Source organism: Vulpes vulpes, chromosome 5 (genome assembly GCF_048418805.1).
Source record: "Vulpes vulpes isolate BD-2025 chromosome 5, VulVul3, whole genome shotgun sequence".
In the NCBI taxonomy this organism is placed as follows: domain Eukaryota; kingdom Metazoa; phylum Chordata; class Mammalia; order Carnivora; family Canidae; genus Vulpes; species Vulpes vulpes.
The window spans coordinates 115,563,616-115,581,841 of record NC_132784.1 but is presented as its reverse complement, the minus strand read 5'-3'; the positions used below and the strand labels follow the sequence as shown (position 1 = coordinate 115,581,841).

The 18,226-nt window shown below is 37.0% G+C and overlaps 1 protein-coding gene across 1 annotated transcript in view; it reads left to right on the top strand.

Annotated features, from left to right (window-relative positions):
• Positions 1–18,226, top strand: part of SEPTIN14 (septin 14) — an 85,617-nt gene that overhangs the window by 25,068 nt on the left and 42,323 nt on the right. The window contains exons 3-6 of the mRNA XM_025986424.2: positions 3,812–3,932; positions 4,299–4,494; positions 11,320–11,506; positions 13,713–13,874. Of these exons, the coding sequence (XP_025842209.2) occupies positions 3,812–3,932; positions 4,299–4,494; positions 11,320–11,506; positions 13,713–13,874 (666 nt within the window). The remainder of the gene's footprint in view (positions 1–3,811; positions 3,933–4,298; positions 4,495–11,319; positions 11,507–13,712; positions 13,875–18,226) is intronic.

Genomic DNA, 18,226 nt, shown 5'->3' with positions numbered 1-18,226 from the left:
AATCAAAACCACAATGAGATACCACTTCACACGTGTGAGAAGGGGGAAAATTAACAAGACAGAAAACCACAAACGTTGGAGAGGATGTGGAGAAAGGGGAACCCTCCTGCACCGTTGGTGGGAATGTGAACTGGTGCAGCACTCTGGAAAACTGTGTGGCGGTTCCTCAAAGAGGTAAAAATAGACCTGCCCTACGACCCATCAAAGGCACTACTGGGGATTTACCCCAAAGATACAGATGTAGTGAAATGCCAGGACACCTACACTCCAATGTTTATAGCAGCAATGTCCAGAATAGCCAAACTGTGGAAGGAGCCTTGGTGTCATGAATGAATAAATAAGATGTGGTCTATATATATATATAATGGAATATTACTCAGCCATTAGAATCAACAAATACCCACCATTTGCTTCGACGTGGTTGGAACTGGAGGGTATTATGCTGAGTGAAGGGAGTCAATCAGAGGACAATCATCATATGGTTTCACTCATATGGGGAATATAAGAAATAGTAAAAGGGATTAAAGGGGAAAGGAGAGAAATTGAGTGTGAAATATCAGAGAGGGAGACAAACCATGAGAGACTCCTAACTCTAGGAAACAAACAAGGGGTAGTGGCAGGGAAGGTGGGTGGGAGCATTGGGTGACCTGGTGATGGGTTCTGTGCTGGCACCTGACAGGATGAGCACTGGGTGTTATACTATATGTTGGCATATCGAACTCCAATAGAAAATATACCAAAAAAATTAATAAAATAAAATGAATGGAAAGGAAAGAAAAAAATAAAAATGATAACATATATGTAAAAACAAAACTCATCATTAAAAAGTAATTGGAAAAATACAAAAATAACTGAAAAACTGAGAGACTAAAGAATAAAAAAAAAAAACATGAGTGCTATGTTTTCTCCAAAACCTAAGGTTTGCATCTCCCTGTGTTCAGTACATTGTGTTGGCCAGTTCTTGCTGCTGATGTTCAGGGGGATGGACTGTTGCCCTAATTCTCAGGTGCCCTTGCCTTTGTGGAAAGGTCCCTCCCTTGCCAGGGGGCTGGGGTTAATGTAGGCAGCTCTGCATTGCATTATGTGTTGCTATTTCACTCCTGAAAGCTCTCTACACTGAAGGGCAGCATGTGGATGGCAGTGGCCTGCTCTCTAGCTCTGTAGCTGAAGCTCATGCCCCACTCCTCAGTGAGTCCTCACAGAAAAGCAGTCAGTCACTCTTGTCTCCTTGGTTTTCATCCAAACTTTGCGGTCACCCAGCCTGTGACTGTTTTTTTTTTTTTCCTCAGGCATGCAACTGAGTTTCAGGTTTCTAAATTTTATAGACTCCTGGGTCGTCAACCCATGCCATTTCTCCTAGGGGACAAAGGGATCTTGCTATGCCTCTGCCTTTTGCTGGGCACCTGTGTGGAAAGCAGTTGTTCAATCATTCAGCTGCTCACAGTTTATGGCAACACAGAGCAGAAAGCTGGTGCAGAAACTCACTGTTTTCAGTGGGCTTCCCCTCTCCTAAGCGTGAGAACTCTGCCACACTCAGGCACACTTGTTCTTTTTGTGACCCTGGAGATCCCAAGACCACGATGTCACACCTGGGATTCCACCCCACTCCACCACCTGAGCACCTTAAGGCAGGCACATCTCCCACTGTAGCAGACTTCTAAAAGTTCTGACTTTGCACCCTGCTGGTTATATTTTGTGAAAGCCTCCTTAAGCAGGCTCCTTCCCTTTCACCGTATCTTCAGATATATCTTCCTGGATTTAAGTCTCCACAACTCCTACCTTCCAAAAAAGTGGGTGCTTTTCTGCTTATAGAAAGGCAACATTTTTTTCCTCAGATATCTGATTTCACATGTTTCAGAATGACTTGCTAACTCCCTAGCTGTATTCGATGGACCAGTGAAACTTAGGGTCCCCTACTGCTCTGTCATCTTAACTCCACTGGCCTGCTCTACTTGATTTTGATGGGAGTTCTCTGTGCCTCCTGGATCTGGATGTCTATTTTCTTCCTCAGATTAGGGACATTTTCAGTTACTGTTTCTTCAAATAAAATTTCTGCTCCCTTTCTCTCTCTTCTTTTCTAGGACTCCTATAATATTCATGGTATTACATTTGATGGAGTCATTGAGTTCTGCAAGTCTATTCTTGTGTAATGCTTTCTCTATGCTGTTCAGCTTCTTTAATTTCTGTTACTTACTTTGTCTTCTATGTCATTAATTAATTCCCCTACTTCTTCCAGCCCACTGTACATTGCATCAGGCCTGTTTCCAATCTCATTTATTGTACTCTTCATCTCTGACTTTTTTTTTTACTCTTCTCTCTCTGCAGTGAGGCCTCACTGATCTCTTATATTCTTTTTTTTTAAGCCCAGAGAATATCCTTGTGATTTTTGCTTTAAGTTCTCCATCAGACATGTTACTTCTATCTGCTTTGCTAGATCTCTGGTTGTGAACTTATCTTGTTCTTTCACTTGGGATGAATTCCTCCATTTGACATTTTATCTAAGGTTTGCCTTATTTTGTATGTTAGAAAAGCCCATTATGTTTCCTGGTCCTGATACTCTCAGGACCCCTGAATGGGTCATGCTGTGTCCAGGGTCTGATGCTTCAGGGAGTGCCTCTGGTTTGTGCTGCATGCATTTGCTTTTGCTCTATTCTTCACACCAGTGGTATGCAGAGGCTTTCCTTGCCTGCAGTGGGCAGTGCTTGACCCCTGGCCAAAATGGTTTTAACTAAGTGTGCTCTGGTCTGCTTGTTGACTGAGACCTGATACTACTTCCACTAGGACTGAAGTCCTGCAGAACTTTCAGGTCAGGAGACATAGTGTGGGCAGGGTTTCTGCTGGTCTTCTGTAGGTGGAGCCTGCCACATTGTGCTTGAAGCAAGTTTGACTTGGAAGGGTATTCCCACCAGTGTGCAAGGGGTGGGGCTTTGTGCAAGCAAGTTTAGACAACCAGTGGTGGCACTGTGCTGCTTCCAGCAGCTCTGTGTTTATGCTGACTGACAGATGAGGGAAATGTTGCCAGGCAAATCTTTTGTTCCCAAGATGCATCTGTGAACAATGCCTTTTTGGTCTGTACTTGGAGAAGAGTAAATAATCTGCCCCCTGTGTGCCCTAGGCAATGATCAGAGTGCTATTTCCATGGGATCTACTACTGAGTTGTTTGCCTGCCCTCTCTCCAGGAGCAGCACAGTGCCCTTGGTGCTCTATCCCAGCCAAGGCAGCCCACCTTCAAAACTGCAGGCTTTAAGCCCCACTGGTTGCAAGAACTCACGAAATTCAGCCCTTCTAGATTTCCAATCCCATACCTTTTGCAAAACATTCTCTTTGTGTGTTCCCCTGTGTGCTCCTCTTTCATTCTTCCCTGCAGCTCTGGCTCTCTTCTTACAGCAGCACCTATGATCTTTTTCTCCCCTCTACCACTTCTCCACATTTCCTGTCTTCTTTGATATGGCCTGTTCTCTCCCTTTAGTTGTGGAGTTTGTTCTGTCATTCTTCAGATTGATTTCTGGAGATATTTAGGATGATTTCATAGTTATCTATTTGTATTGATGAGACAAGATGAGCAAGATGAGCCTAGGTCCTTCTACTCCACCACCATCCTCCTCTTCTTCCTCTCTATTTACTATTTTTTAAGTTGAAGCAAAATTTGTGTCTGGAAAAAAGACTTATTTGCTCACAAATTTACTTCATTTGAATATTGTCTGAATTATGATAATCAAATGATAACTGTAATTTCTTCAACATGTTAAAATCGTATTTCAAATGATATTACTAATTCTAATTAATATCTTTTCATTTTTATTTTTTTAAGCAAAAAGGAGATAGTGTCCGTTGCTTAACAATGCTTGGTCATTTTGGTTTTGAATGTTTGCCTCATCAATTGGTGAACCGATCTATCCAACAAGGATTCTCTTTTAATATTCTGTGTGTGGGTAAGTGCCTGACTCCTCTTCTGAATTATTAATTTTCTCAAATGCTCATTTCAATTTATCTTAAGTAGTGTAACACTGGTGCTGTTACTTCAAGACTGTGTCTTTTCATCTGTGTTTGTTTCCATCATGTTAGTCATATTAGACTTTTTTCTTTAAATGTTTCAGTGCTCTTCAAAATCTGATATCTCTTTATGTATATATTTTTCTATATTATATTAATGACTGAGTCAAGAGAAGCATGTATACTTTAAAGGACATTATAGTCATTGATGTATTTGAGACCCTTTAAGCCACTTTAAGAGTTAAGAGTGTTACTTCTTCTCAGCCATCTTATGCCCCTAGATAATGTATCTATGTTTTTTACAGGAGAAACTGGGATTGGAAAATCAACACTCATTGACACATTATTCAATACTAATTTGAAAGACAAAAAATCCTCGCATTTTTACTCAAATGTTGGACTTAAAATTCAGACATATGAACTTCAAGAAAATAATGTTCAGTTGAAATTAACTGTTGTGAGAACTGTGGGATATGGTGATCAAATAAACAAAGAAGCCAGGTTAGTGATTTCTTATTTTGATAAAAAAAGATTTTCTTATTTCAAGGAATTTAGTATCTTTGTTGATATTTCCGTGTCTATATCACTCCCTTCTGCCTCTATCTTCACACAGCTTTCTCTGCTACCTTTATATCTCTTTTAAGGACATTTATTGTTGCATATGAGTACCTAGATAATGCAAGATCATCTTATTTATATACTCTTTACTTTCAAGAAGATTAAGTCCTAGGGTAGCTCTATTTTTAACTTCTTGAGGAACCTCCATACCATTTTCCAGACTGGCTGTAGCAGTTTGCATTCCCACCAATAGTGTAAGAGGGTTCCCCTTTCTCCACATCCTTGTCATTATTTGTTATTTCTTGACTTGTTAATTTTATCCATTCTGACTGGTATGAGGTGGTATCTCATTACAGTTTTGATTTGTATTACCCTAATGATAAGTAATGTTGAACATTTTTTCATGTGTCTGTTGGCCATTTGTATGTCTTCTTCGGAGAAATGTCTGTTCATGTCTTGTCCATTTCTTGACTGGATTATTTTTGGGGTGTTGCATTGAATAAGTTCTTTGAAGATTTTAAATTCTAGTTCTTTATAGGATGTCATTTATGAATACCTTCTCCTATTTCATAGGCTGCCTTTAATTTGGTTTATTGTTTCATTTATGTTCAATAGCTTCTTATCCTGATGAAGTCCCAATAATTCATTTTTGCTTTTGTTTTTCTTACCTTTGGAGATATGCCTAGAAAGAAATTGCTGCAGCCAAGTTCAAAGATGTTGCTGCCTATGTTCTCCTCTAGGATTTTGATGGATTCCTGTCTGGATTCACAGTTAGGTCTTTCATCCATTTTATTTTATTTTATTTTATTTTATTTTATTTTATTTTATTTTATTTTATTTTATTATTTAATTTAATTTAATTTAATTTAATTAATTTAATTTAATTTTTGAAAATTTTATTTATTTGTGAGAGACCCAGAAAGAGAAGCAGAGGCAGAGACATAGGCAGAGGGAGAAGCAGACTCCCCAGGGAGCCCAATGTGGGATTCGATCCCGGGACTCCAGGATCATGCCCTGAGCTGAAGGCAGACACTCAACCACTGAGCCACCCACAGGCCCCTTTCATCCATTTAAAATTTATTTCTGTGTATGACATAGAAAGTCACCTTGTTTATTTTATTATTTTTAAAAGATTTTATTTATTTATTCATGAGAGACAGAGAAAGGCAGAGACATAGACAGAGGGAGAAGAGACTTCCCTGTGGGAAGTCTGATGAAGGATTCAATACCAGGACCCTGGGGTCATGACCTGAGCCAAAGGCAGATGCTCCACCATTGGGCCACCATGTGTCCCTGAAGATGGTCCAGTTTAATTTTTCTGCATGTGGCTGTCCAGGTTTTCCAACACCATTTGCTGAAGGGAATGTCTTTTTCTATTGGATATTCTTTTCTCCTTTGTCAAAGATTAGTTGATCATAACGTTGAGGGTCCATTTCTGGGTTTTTTATTCTGTTCCATTTATCTGTGTGTCTGTTTTTGTGCCAGTATCACACTCTTGATGATCATGGCTTTGTAATACAGCTTGAAGTCTGGAATTATGATGTCCTCCAGTTTTGCATTTCTTTTTCAACATTCCTTTGACTATTTGGGGTCTTATCTGGTTCTGTTCAAATGTTAGGATTGTTTGTTCTGGCTCTATGAAAAACGCTGATAGTATTTTGTTAGGGATTGCACTGAATATGTAGATTGTTCTGGGTATGGCCTCTTCCAATCCATGAACAGGGAATGTTTTTCCATATCTTTGTGCTTTCCTCCATTTCTTTCATGAGTGTTCTGTAGTTTTTAAGGTATAGATCCTTTACCTCTTTGGTTAGGTTTATTCCTAGTTATCTTATGCTTTTGGGTGCAATTGTAAATGGAATTGATTCCTTGATTTCTCTTTCTGCTACCTCACTGTTACTGTATAGAAACGCAATTAATTGGGACACCTGGGTGGCTCAGCGGTTGGGTGCCTGCCTTTGGCTCGGGGCATGATCCCAGGGTCCCAGGATCGAGTCCCACACTGGGCTCCCCACATGAAGCCTGCTTCTCCCTCTGCCTGTGTCTCTGCCTCTCTGTCTCTCATCAATAAATAAAATATTTAAAAAAACAAAAGAAATGCAACTAATTTTTTTGCATTGATTTTATATCCTGTAACTTTGCTGAGTTCTTGTATGAGTTCTAGCAATTTTGGGGTAGAATCTTTTGGGTTTTCAACAGAGTATCATGTTATCTATGAAGTTTTGTTCTTCTGAATGTCTTTTATTTCTTTTTGTTGTCTGATTGCTGAGGCTAGGACTTCTAGTACTATGTTGAATAACAGTGATGAGATTGGGCATCCGTGTCATGTTCCTGGCCTTAGGGGATGGCTCTCAGCTTTTCCCCATTGAGGATGATATTTTCTGTGGGTTTTTTGTATATGGATTTTATGATATTGAGGAATGTTCCCTCTATCTCTACACTGCAGAGGTTTTATCAAGAAAGGAAGGAATGTTGTATTTTGTCAGATGCTTTTTCTAGATCTACTTAGAGGATCATATGGTTCTTCTCCTTTCTTTTATTAATGTGGTTCATCACATTGATTGATATGTGGATGTTGAACCACCCTTACAGCCCAAGAATTAATCCTACTCGGTCATCATGAATAATCCTTTTGATGTATTATTGGATTGTATTAGCTGGTGTCTTAGTTAGATTATTTATATCTATATTCATCAGGAATATTGGTCTGTAAATCTTTTTGGTGGAGTCTTTGTGAGATTTTGGGATCGAAGTAATGCTGGCCTCATAGATTGAGTTTGGAAGTTTTCCCTCCTTTTCTACTTTTTGAAGCAGCTTCAGAAGAAGGAGTCCTAATTTTTCTTTAAATGTTTATTAGAATTCTGTTGAGATGCCATCTGGCCCTGGACTCTTGTTTGTTGGGAGATTTTAAAAAATATTTTTTATTTTATTTTATTTTATTTTATTTTATTTGGGTATTTTTTATTGGAGTTCGATTTGCCATCATATAGTATAACACCCAGTGCTCATCCCATCAAGTGCCCTCCTCAGTGCCCATCACCCAGTCACCCCATCCCCCCACCTGCCTCCCCTTCCATTACCCCTTGTTCATTTCCTAGAGTTAGGAGTCTCTCATGTTTTGTCTCCCTCTCTAATTTTTCCCACTCATTTTCCTTCCTTTCTCCTATATTCCTTTCACTATTTCTAATATTCCCCGTATGAGTCAATCAGAGGACAATCATTATATGGTTTCACTCATATGTTGGGAGATTTTTGATGACTGCTTCATTTTCTTTGCTGGTTATGGGTCTGTTCAGGTTTTTTTATTTCTTCCTGTTTCCGTTTTGGTAGTCTATAAGTTTCTAGGAGTGCATCCATTTCTTTCAGATTGCTAAATTTGTTGGCATAGAGTTGCTCATAATATTGTCTCAGAATTGTTTTATTCTTGAGTATTGGTTGTGATTTCTCCTCTTTCATTCATGATTTTGATTTTTGGGTCTTTTCTATTTGAAAAGTCTGGTTAGGGGTTTATTTATCTCAATTATTTCAAGGAACTAGCCCTACTTTCCTTGACCTGTTTTACTGGCTTTTTAAAAATTTTTTTGATTTTTTTTTTAAATCGTTGATTTTTTTATTTCTGATCAAAAAAATTCTGATAGATTTGATTTCTGATCATTGATTTCTGCCCTAATCTTTGTTATTTCTCTTCTCCTGCTGGAGTTAGGCCTTATTTGCTCTGTAATGTTATGTTATATATTTGAGACTTTTCTTGCTTTTTGAGAAAGGCCAGTTTTGCTATATGCTTCCATCTTAGGATCACTTTGCTGCATCATAAATGTTCTGAAATGTTGTGTTTTCATTTCCATTTGTTTCCATGTATTTTAAAAATTCTTCCTTAGTTTCTTGTTGACCCATCCATTCTTAGTAGGATTCTCTTCCATGTATTTATGGTCCTTCCATGTTTTTCCTATAGTTGCTTCAAGTTTTAAAGCGCTGTGTTCTGAAAATATGTATCATATGATCTCAAACATTTTGTACTGGCTGAGTCCTGATTGTGACCTGATACGTTATCTCTTCTGAAGAGTGTTCCATATGCACTTGAGAAGGATGTGCATCTGCTGGTTTAGGATTAAATGTCTGAATGGATCTGTGAAGTCCATCTGGTCCAGGCTGTCATTTGAAGTCTTTGTTTCCTGGTCAATCTTCTACTTAAATGATCTGTCCATTGCTGTGAGGGAACATTAAAGTACCCTACTATTATTGTATTATTATCAATGAATTTCTTTAGGTTTGTTTTCCTTAGTTAGGATCACAAATATTTATGTGTTAGATCTTCTTGTTAGATAGATGCTCTTATTATGATATATTATCCTTTTTTCATCCAGGATGGATGACTCTGTGTAAGTGGCTGTATTGTACTATGTGGTGGTGTTTTGTTCCCTGAAGGCTTTCAGCACCAATGGGTGGGATAAAAATGATGGTGTCACAGTAGTCCATGATGGTCTGCTTTTGTTGATTTTGATCCAGTTCTCTGTGCCTCCTGGATCTAGGTATCTGTGCTTCCCTTCCAGATTAAGGAATTTTTCAGATATTATTTCTTTCTCTCTTTTTTAAAGATTTTATTTATTTATTCATGAGGGACACACAGAGAAAGGCAGAAACATAGGCAGAGGGGGAAGCAGCCTCCCCTGTAGGGAGCCTGATGCAGGACTCGATTGCAGCATTATTACCTGAGCCAAAGACAGACACTCATCCACTGAGCCACCCGGGTGTCCCTCAGCTATTATTTCTTGAAATAAATTTTCTGCTTCCTTTTCTCTCTTCTTCTTCTGGGAGTCCTGTACCATGTATGATATTATATTTGGTGTAGTCACTGAGTTCCATAAGTCTATTCTTCTTTTGCATAATTCTTTTTTTTTTTGTTCAGCTTGGTGACTTTCTTCCATTACTCTATCTTCTAGGTCACTAATTCATTCCTCTGCCTTTTTCTTTCTGCTCTTCATTCTGTCAATCATTTAGTTTATTGTGCTCTTCTTTTCTGCTGTTTGTTCCTTATTTCTTTGTTAAGGTTCTTACTCATGTCTTGCACTTTTCTCAATTCCAGTGAGTCCTCATGCTCATTCCTTTAAATTTTCTATGAGGCATATTACTTTTATCTGCTTTGCTTTGATTGGGTTGTCCTATTCTTCCAATTTACATAAATTTCTCTGTCTCCTCATTTTGTCTGCTTCTTTGTGTCTGTTTATGTGCATTAAGAATGTCAGCTATGTCTTTTTCTCTTAAAAGTAGTGACTTTATGAAGAGGAGGTTCTGTGTAGTGTTCCCTGTGCACTGGAACCTGGCACTTGAGTAGAGTATCCTATGTGTGTTGCTTACATCCTGCTTTTGTGTCATAGTCATTTTTCCTTTCAGTTCAGTCACCTGCACTGACTCTTTGCCTGTTGTGGACACTGCTTGTTCTCTGTACTTAGTAGATCTCAGGTAAGGCAACTCTTAGGGGTTGTGCCTGCTGGAGAACTTGGGGGTAGGGCAGTAGTTTTAGCCAAATTTTCTTTGTGCAACTAGTCTTATGCTGGATCCCTTGAAGTGCTGAGGCAATGGGAGTCTTGGCTTCAGTGTGAGAGGATGTGGGTTGCTGGGCATGGTGTGTGGTGATAGGTGGGCATGCTGGTTCAGGTGTGCAATGGTGGCTGTGCACCCAGCAGCTGGGCAGGGATTATATGCAGCTTAACAAAATTTTCCCTGAGCTCAGGGCTGAGGCTGGAAGGCTTGGAATGTGGGGGTCCTCAGGAAAACTTGTGGACATGGCACATTGCTAGCAATTTGGTTAGCTACTGTTTGTGCAACCCAGGGTCCTGCAGATGGCCCTGTGTTTATGCTGGGGAATGGGAGAGCAAAATGACACCTGTCGGGTCCTTCATTTTCAGTGACATGTCCTAACATGCTCTGAAATCAGTATAAATGGATATGTCTCCTGTTTGCCCCCAGCACTATGTAAACTACCATATTTTTAAAGATAGATTTATTTATTTATTTATTTATTTATTTATTTATTTATTTATTTCTGAGAGAGAGAGAGAGAGAGAGAGAGACAGGGACACAGGAGGAGGGAGAAGCAGGCTCCATGCTGGGAGCCTGATGTGGGACTCGTCCCAGACTCCAGGATCGCGCCCTGGGCCAAAGGCAGGTGCTAAACCGCTGAGCCACACAGGGATCCCTAAACTACCGTTTTTTATGTTACCTCCATGCACAGGTTGCTGTCTCTTTAAGGGGAATGATACAGCTATCACTAGTCCTCTAGGCTTGCCCAGGGTCAAGTCAGTGGGCATTTAAAGCTCCAGGTAGGTTCTAAGCCCCATTGGTTATACAAACTCATAGAATTCAGCCCCTCTGGCTTTAAAAATCAAAAGCTACATGGGTTTGTCTTCCCTGTGTGAACTCCCTGGCACAAGGATCTGTTTCTCTCCCCTCTCTGCACATGCAGGTCCCTCCCTCTTATGAACAGTCTTCCTCCCCCTTTCTAACCTTCCTAAACATTCAGATGCAGCTTCTTTTGTGTATTAAGTCATGGAATTTGTTTTGCTAGCATTTGGATCACTCTCTGATTTATTGACTTGGATGTGGGTGATATCTATTTGTAAACATGGGATACAGTGAACCGTGTCCTTCTACTCTGCCATCATCCCAAGCTCCCCCATATTAATTATATTAATTAAATGGTTAAAAGGCAGAGTATAGGTGTTATTAATCTGTCATGCTAATCTGTTGAAATAATCTTTTTTTTTTCAGCTACCAACCTATAGTTGACTATGTAGATGCTCAATTTGAGGCTTATCTTCAAGAAGAATTGAAAATTAAACGTTCCTTCACTGACTACCATGATTCCCGTATACATGTGTGCCTTTACTTCATTTCACCTACAGGACATTCTCTGAAGTCCCTTGATCTATTAACAATGAAAAACATTGACAGTAAGGTGTGTTAGATAAGTCCATCAGCCTATTAAGATTTGATAATTATTTTGTGATAATGTATAACTTGAAGGTATTTGAATACAAGAATTTATATGTTATATGTTAAAATATATTTTTTCTATTAATCTTTAAAGCACTTCTCTTAATTTCCAAAGTATAGCATTGCAACATACCACAGACTTAGTAGTCTAAACAGAAATTAATTTTCTCAGTTATGGAAAGTAGAAGTCCAATATGAAAATACCACCAAGGTATTTTTTTCTTTGAAAACCTATTTTTTTAAAAAATGATGGTTGCCTTCTCACTGTGTTCTCACATGGTATTTCCTCTGCATATATCTGATGTCTGTATGTCTGTTTCCTACTGGGGGTTTGAGCCTCAACATAGGCACTGGGGTGGGATGATACATTCAGCCCATAGCATTTGATAAACTTCAACCTTAGTTTGCTTTCCAGAAAAATTTAATTAGGTATTAGGAAAATAAGCTACAGGTTAAAAAATAATAAGATAAAAATTTACAGTTTTTTTGTGATTTAAGATAACAGAGATTGTGGTAATTTATCTGTAATTTTCAAATTGAATTCATTCTACATCACTATAAAGCAATCCCATTAACATTTATCCGTTACCACTGATTATGTGAAACATGAAGTTTTCATGATCTTGGTTAGTGGTCTATCACAGAGGATTCAGAATGCAATATGTATGAATATATTTTTTCCAGTAGAGGGTAAATATATATATGAAAGAAATTTTTATGCCATGAGTTCTTTTTTATCCTTTATTAGGGTAAAGAGAGAAAAAGTACAAAATCTGGTTTCTTTTTATCAAAGAAGTCTTGGCTTTTGCTCTATATGGTTCAAACTGGAAAGAAATTTTGTATTTTAATGTTACATGTCACCAAGTTTTTAAAAAGAAGTTAGACTTCTAGTTAAAATCAAGAGCTGCCTCAATTTCTTGATTATTAGTATATTCAATTGCCAGGGACACTCAGTTTTATTTTTAATATTATGGGTAGCTGTTATCATGAAGCAATTTCCAGATATAGAAAATTGTTAATTTTTTTTTACAAGAACATACAGGAACAATGGGGTGGGCAATGGTGATTTTGTGTGTCTATTGTCTTCTCTCCTAGGCTGCTCAGTTCCCTTCTGCAATAAGTGACTTTCATTCAAGTCTGAATATCTAAATTATTAACATGGAAATTTTCCATTTATTATATGTTAAGGTTTTACTATCATTAGAAGATAGCTTTCTCAGCAATACAATCCAAGATATTTGAATCTACCTTAGAAGTTGTATGCTTTTTATTGTGGAAGGAATTATTTAAGATTCTAAAATTAGGTAAAAATTTGAACATCTGTGTTATATTGAAGCCCCAGATTTGTACAGGATTTTTTAAAATCTGCTTTGAAGAATCTAAAACAAAAACAATACACCTGGAGCTGATTTTTATGCATTCTTACCATATCACAAAACTTGATATTATGTAGCTATGATTTAATTAGATAACTTATCTTAATAATAATAAAATGTATCTTAGAATTTTGCAAATTTTTTTTCTACAAAGTTTAATTATTAAAATGTAAATGTAGGGAGAGAGGAGTGATCATATTGTAGAACTAGGAAAAAAGTTTATGAATAAAATTTCAACCTCAAATATGCAATATAGAAATAATACCTTTTTACAAATTACAGATATATTTGTGAGCAAGGTGTTATACACATGTATACATGTAGTCAGCCTTCAGAGTATGGTAACAAAAGAAGGGTCTATTATTTTTAGGTGGCCTTTGGAAAACACAAGCAAATCTATCTACAAAGGCATGGATTTATGGAGAAAGGGATGCAAATGAATGGCAGGTAGAAGGACAAAATTAATTTAGGGTACAGTTTTGATGAAAGCACTCAGTTTAATAAGACATCAAATTGATAATGAATTAATTGGACTATCTGTTGAAAGTGTAAGAAAGCTTGAGAAAAGAAATTTGAAACCTCTATACCTGAATTCTAACAAAAGGTTAATCTTCAAAAGTATTGATGAAAATCAGTACTTGGAAAGCCATTTTGTGAGGAAGGTACAGTAGTAGCCAGTGATTATCTAGTTGTAAAAATTTATTGTCAGAGCTTGTAAGGTTTTGATGTAAAAATTCCAAGATTAACAACAAATCCTCAATGGTAGGATTTTGTTTGCTCCCTTATTTACAGGTGAACATTGTACCATTGATTGCCAAAGCAGATACAATTTCTAAATATGATTTACAGAAGTTCAAGTGTAAAATAATGACTGAATTGGTTAGTAATGGCATCCAGATATATCAGTTTCCAACAGACGATGAACCTACTGCTCAGGCGAACTCTTCAATGAATGTAAGCTTTTTTTATGAATGTAAGCTTTTAACTATTGCATATCAATTCTATTTTGTGCAGGAATAAAAATATAATTTATAAGTAACAATATTAGTAATAAATTGTCACTTGTATCTGACAAAGATACTTTAAAACCTATTGCGAAATCTCTTTTCTTTCCTCTCCTCACTTCTCTCTTCCATCTCTCCCTCCCTCCTTTTTCTTTTTTTCTTTCTTTCTTTTTTTCTTTCTTTCTTCCTTCCTTCTTCTTTCTTTCCTTTAGTTATTCTCCTCTACTACCTGTCAGACCTCCTCTCACCAATATAGGCAACCACTAATCATCTTCCTTATCTGTAGATGATTTCTCTGTTCTGAACACATCATATGAATAGAATTAATGATACTTGATCTTTTCGTGTACTTATTGGCTATTAGTATATCTTCTCAGAGAAATATTTGCTTGTATTTCTTTTATAAGGTCCTGGAAAATGGAAAAAAAGATTCATTTTTAAGTTAACTTTTGTCTTTTTATCATTGGTCTGTAGATTATTTATATATTCTGGACACAAGTTTCTTATATGTTCCTCAATACAACTTGGAAGTATTTTCTCCCAAGCTGTTGGTCATTTCCTCACTTTCTTTTTATCATCATTTGAAACACAAAAGGTTTAATTTTGTTGAAGTCCAATTTATCTGTTGCTGTTGTTGTGTTGTTTACAGTTTTGGTGTCATATCTAAGACTATTGTGCTAAATCCAAGGTAATAAATTTTTATGTTTTCTTCTAAGAGTTTAAAAAACTATGGTAAAATACACATAACATGTAATTTACCATCTTACATATTTTGCAGTGTACAGTGGAGTGGTATTAATCATTCACAGTTTTGTGCTCCCGCCATCACATCTATCCACAGAACCCTTTTCACAGTGCAAAACTGAAAGCCTGTATGTAACTCCACATTATCCCTCCCCACAGCCCCTGGAAACTACCATTGTACTGTCTGTCTATAAATTTGACTGGTCAGGATAATTCCTGAGAAGAGAATTATGCAATATTTGTCCTTTAATGTTTGTACAACTATTTCTTGGAGTCCTATATTTGATTACTCTGAGTATATTTCAAGAAGTGGAATTGTTAGATTTTATGGTAATTTTATGTTTAATTTTTGGAGAGCTGTCATACTGTTTCCATAGTGTCTGCACCAATTTTCATTATTAACTGCAGTGTGCAAGTATTCTAGTTTCTCTACATCCTAACCAATGCTTGTTCTTTTCTGTTTTTTTTTTTAAATAATAGCTAATCTTAATAGATGTGAGGTGTTATCTCACAGTGGTTTGAATTTTCCTAATGATTACTGATGTTGAACATCTTTATATGTGCTTTTGACATTTGTATATTCTCAATGAAGAAATGTCTAAATATCCATTGTATTTAGTTGTCTCATTTGTTGCTGTGAAGTTGTTCATAGTATTTATTTATTTTTATTTTTGTTTCTGCAAAGTTAGCAGTAATGTGTCTCTTTCATATCTGATTCTAGTAACTTGAGTCTCTTCTTTTCTATCTTGGTTGATCTGACTAAAGGTTGTCAATTTTGTCGGTCTATTCAAAGAATCCATTTTTAATATCTTTCATTTTTCTGTATTTTACTGTTCCTTATTTTTTTCTTTTTTTGCATATTTTTATTGGAGTTCTATTTTCAATATATAATACTGAGTGTTCATCCCGTCAAGCGCCCAACTCAGTGCCTGTCACCTAATCACCCCATCCTCCCGCCCACCTCCTCTTCCACTACCCCTTGTTCGTTTCCCAGAATTAGGAGTCTCTTCATGTTTTGCCACCATCTCTGATTTTTTCCACTCATTTTCTCTCCTTCCCCTATGATCTGCCCTATTTTTTATATTCTCCGTAAGAGTGAAACCATCAGATGATTGTCCTTATTTCATTAATTTGCACTTTACCCAGTATGTTGCTTTCCTTCTGCCTGCTTTAGGTTTAGATTTTTTTCCTTTTTTAGTGTCTTAATATAAGTGGTTAGGTTGTGGATTTGAAAATTATCTTTTTTCTTTTGTAAAATTTAAAATTAAATAACAGAGATGACTGGGTGGCTCAGCGGTTAAGCGTCTGCCTTCAGCTCAGGGTGTGATCCTGGAGTTCCAGGATCGAGTCCTGCATTGGGCTCCCTGTATGGAGCCTGCTTCTCTCTCTGCCTGTGTCTCTGCCCCTCTCTCTCTCTCTTTCTGTGTCTCTTATGAATAAATAAATAAAATCTTTAAAAAATTAAAATTTAATTAAATAACATAGAGTGTATTATTAGTTTCAGAGGTGGAGTTTAGTGATTCATCAGTTGCATGTAGCATCACTTGCACACTAATCAAGTGCCCTCTCTAACATCCATCACCCAGTTAATTACCCCATCCCCCATCTATTTCCCCTCCAACAACTCTCAGTTTGTTTCTTATAGTTAAGGAACTATAGGAACTATAGAAACTCTTATGGTTTGTTTCCATCTCTGATTTCATCTTATTTTATTTTTCCTTCCTTTCCCTTCTGTTCATCAGTTTTTCTTAAATTCCACAGATGAGTGAAATCATATGATATTTGTCTTTCTCTGACTGATTCATTTTGCTTAGCAGAATACTCTCTATTTCCTTTCATGTCATTGCAAATGGTAAGATTCCATTTTTTGATGCCTGAGTAATATTCCATTGTATATATATCACATCTTATTTATCCATTCATCATACAATACGTATTTGGGCTCTCTCTCCATAGTTTGGCCATTGTGGATATTGCTGCTATAAGTATCAGGATGCATGTAACCCTTTGAATCAGTATTTTTGTATCGTTTGGGTAAATACTTAGTAGTGCAATTACTGGATCTTAGGGTAGTTCTGTTTTTAACTTTTTGAGGAACCTCCATACAGTTTGCATTCCCACCAACAGTGCAAGAAGGTTCCCCTTTCTCCACATCCTTTCTAATACCTGTTGTTTCTTGGGTTGTTAATTTTAGCAATTCTCTCAGGTGTGAGGTGGTATATCATCATGGTTTTGGTTTGGTATTTCCCTGATGATGAGTGACATTGAATATCTTTTCAAGTGCCCCTTAGCCATTTATATGATCTTTGGAAAAGTGTCTATTTCTGTCTTTTGCCCATTTCTTAACTGGATTATATGTTTTTTTGGTTGTTGAGTTTGAGAAGTCCTTTATAGGTTTTGGGTACTAACCCTTTAGAGATATGTCATTTGCAAATATCTTCTAGCTGTTGGTTGCCTTTTAGTTTTGTTGATTGTTTCCTTTGTGGTGCAACAGCTTTTTATCTTGATTAAGTCCCAATAACTCATTTTTGCTTTAGATTCCCCTGCCTCAGGTGATACGGCTAATAAGAAGTTGCAAGGCTGAGGTCAAAGAGATTTCTGGCTGTGTTCTCTAGGATTTTGATGGTATTCTGTCTCACATTTAGATATTTCATCCATTTTGAATTTATTTTTGTTTTATGGCATAGGAAAGTGATCCAGTTTCATTCTTCTGCATGTTGCTGCCCAGTTTTTCCAACACCATTGTTGAAGAGACTTTTTTCCCTTTGGATAGTCTTTCCACTTGTTTAAAGATTAGTTGATCATAGAGTTGAAGGTCCATTTCTGGGTTCTCTGTTCTGTTCCATTGATCTATGTGTGTTTTTGTACCATACTGTCTTCTTTTTAAAAAGATTTTATTAAGAGAAAAGATTTTATTTATTTATTTATTTATTATTTATTTATTTATTTAACACAAAGAGAAAGTGAGAGAGCACAAGCAAGGGAAGCTGCAGAGGGAGAGAGCCTACAGAAGCAGACTCCCCACTGAGAAGGGAGCCTATTGTATGGCTCAAACCCAGGACCCTGGCATCATGACCTGAGCTGAAGGCATCACACTTAACTGACTAAGCCACCCAGACACGCCAGTACCATACTGTCTTGATGGCTAACTTTATAAAATAGCTTGAAATCCAGAATCGTGATAGCACCAGTTTTGTTTTTCTTTTTCACAATCATTTGTCTATTTGAGGTCTTTTCTGGTTCTGTACAAATTACAGGCTTATTTGTTCTAGTTCTGTGAAAAAGGTTGGTGGTATTTTGGTAGGGATTGCATTCAATGTGTATATTTCTTATGTATGCTAAAATGTAGACATTTTAACAATGTTTGTTCTTTGAATCCATGACCATGAAATATTTTTCCACATATTTGTGTCCTCTTCAATTTCTTTCATAAGTGCAGAGATCTTTTACTTCTTCAGTTAGATATATTCATAGGTATCATAGTTTTTGGTGCAGTTGCAAATGGGATCGATTCCTTGGTTTCTTTATCTGCTGCCTCATTATTGGTGTATAGAAATG